Raw genomic sequence first — 2421 nt, forward strand, 5'->3', positions numbered from 1 at the left:
GTGTGTGTGTGTGTGTCTCACTCACCGGGCTCCCCTGACACAGGCAGCCCAGCAGCAGTGCTGTGTAGGAGGCCACGATGCTGTCCTCCATGTGCTTCCCTGCATGCTGCAGAGCTGAGGAGGAAAGGCACCGATTAGAAAAGAAAGAAACATTTCTAGTTTTCAATTTCTTAAATCTATCCACGTCTCCACACGACGTCTGACGCGGCCGTACCTTTGTTGAGGTCCAGCTCCTCGTCCTCCTCGTCCTTCTCCTTCTTCTTGGCGTCCTCCTGCTTGTCGGACTCGTTGTTGTTGTCGTTGGCGACCCACTGGATCTCCCCGCCGGTCTCCTGCCACTGCCCGCTCTGGTCCGCAGGCTTCGGCGTTTCCTTGATGAGGTCATCTGTCTGCGCCTCAGCCAGGATGGCAGCCCGCTCCCGCTGGAGGAACAGCTGAGGAGGACGAACAGGAGGACAGTGTAGCAGGTTAGCATGTACTTTAACAACTCTCATAAAAAATTTAAGCCCCTAAGTGTAGAATTCTGTTGCAACTACAGCATCTCTCAAATGACTGATGATCCAAGGTTCTGTTTGGGGACAATCCTGGTGGAAAGTGGTACAGATCTTCAGCCTCAGCATCCCCCAGGTGGATGTGTGTGCTGTCTGCCTCAGTATATTTTAAGATACAACCAGTGGAGAGAGCAAAGTATCAAAATATTTTACTTTTTACACCATTTCCACCTCCCCTCTCTTATTTCAGCGCTCTTGTTTCTCTGTATGGCGTCGGACTACTACTGCAGATTTTACTGTTGACCCCACTGGAAGCCAGTCTGAGCGTCAGCAAAATCTGATTACACGGGATGATTCGATTTAAATGAAGCTTTAATGGTGCTCATGGGAAACTGAGCTGCCACAGCAGTACAGAACAAAACAGAGATGAGACAAATAGCGAGCGCTGAGGATAACACGACTATTAATTTACAGTCTAACATGTAGATGTGATCAGCCAGAAATATTTCTCATACAGCACCTGCTCCATGATTCTGCTGTTTGGAGTGGAAAGAGGCTCTTTTCAGCAAACAAACGCAATTCCTGTGCTAAGCTGCGTCTTCATGTAGTCTGAAAACACAGAGCACACACACACACACACACACACACCTGTACAAGAGCAGCGATGGCGCTCAGTGGGCCAGCACTGGTGATGTCCTGGTGCTGAGGGTTCAGCAAGACGGTGGAGTTGCAGGGACCCTGACCTCCCTCCATCTCCATCTCCATCAGGCAGTACTTGTTCCTGGCACTGTACTCCACCAGGTTGATGAGCAGGCCCAGACCCTGACCACCACCACACACACACACACACACACACAGATCAGTTACAAACACGTCTGTCATTATAACTTAAGTTTTATAACTTTTCACAGATTCTGAGCACCCTTAAGTGACGGATGGTGTTGTATTCCAGCAGGAAGTTCATGGCCATATATGTCAGTTATTTCCACAATTTAATAAGAAAATCAAAGTCATTTTTGAAATTTTACTCACCAGTACTCTGATGTCGAACCTCTGTTCTTGAGGAAGATATTGAGGGACTTTGAGGACACAGTTCAGAGCCGTCATTATTAAATCCTCTTGTTCTCCTGTCTTCGTACTGCCCCACTCTGCACACACACACAGGTTAACACATGTGAGTACATACTGTAACAAAACAGCAGTCAGTTGTTTGTAATAAGTCATTGACTGACTTACACCCAAATCAATCAACCTTTTAGATTCCAGTAAACCTGTTTATGTGCCAACTATCAGCAGCAGTAGAGAATGTTTTAAACTGTGTGTGTGTGTGTTGTATGCTGTGGCGTTGCTCGTGTGGGCTAACCGTTGTCGTGGGTCAGGTTAAGCAGGACTCCTATAATGGCCCTCATACAGTCCTCCACTGCTTTCCCCACCACGGCTCCGTCTGAGTTCAGCTCCCTGCTGTAACGCTGGATCATCTCCTCACATCTACTCAACGCCCTGAGAGAGAGGAGGAGAGAACATTAAAAACAGCACTCTATTTAAATACACAAACAAGATGGAGGATCCAAAAAAGTTTATTTCTGTTTACAACAAAAACCTTCTTTATGTGAAGCTCCCAATTAAAAGCCAACTGCAAGACAATGATTAGATTTTTTAAACAGAGAGGCGAACAAACGGTGAAGGAAAGCCATTTGAATAAAATCCTCTACACTGTGTTGTTTACCAGCACTTTACAAGACAGTGTGCCAGTTGTTTTATTTTCATTTTTTACTGATCATAACTTTTCTGTGGATTCAAGAAGAACACAAACAAACTTAATTCAAATCCAGATGTCATCTGGATGCATCTCCACTTGACTTTCCTATTTCCTTTTCTACTCCATCATAAAACAGAGCAGCATTCAGGGAAAGATGTGTCCACACACACA

General features: G+C 45.8%; 1 protein-coding gene across 1 annotated transcript in view; it reads right to left on the reverse strand.

Annotated features, from left to right (window-relative positions):
• The window catches only part of waplb (WAPL cohesin release factor b), a 25144-nt gene that overhangs the window by 3915 nt on the left and 18808 nt on the right, over positions 1-2421 (reverse strand). Inside the window, 5 exon segments of the mRNA XM_035666805.1 lie at positions 26-114; positions 215-434; positions 1140-1313; positions 1524-1639; positions 1855-1991. Coding sequence (XP_035522698.1) covers positions 26-114; positions 215-434; positions 1140-1313; positions 1524-1639; positions 1855-1991 — 736 coding nt within the window.

The sequence above is a fragment of the Morone saxatilis genome, unplaced genomic scaffold (genome assembly GCF_004916995.1).
Source record: "Morone saxatilis isolate NCDOM2014 unplaced genomic scaffold, NCSU_SB_2.0 Contig1, whole genome shotgun sequence".
Lineage (NCBI taxonomy): Eukaryota > Metazoa > Chordata > Actinopteri > Moronidae > Morone > Morone saxatilis.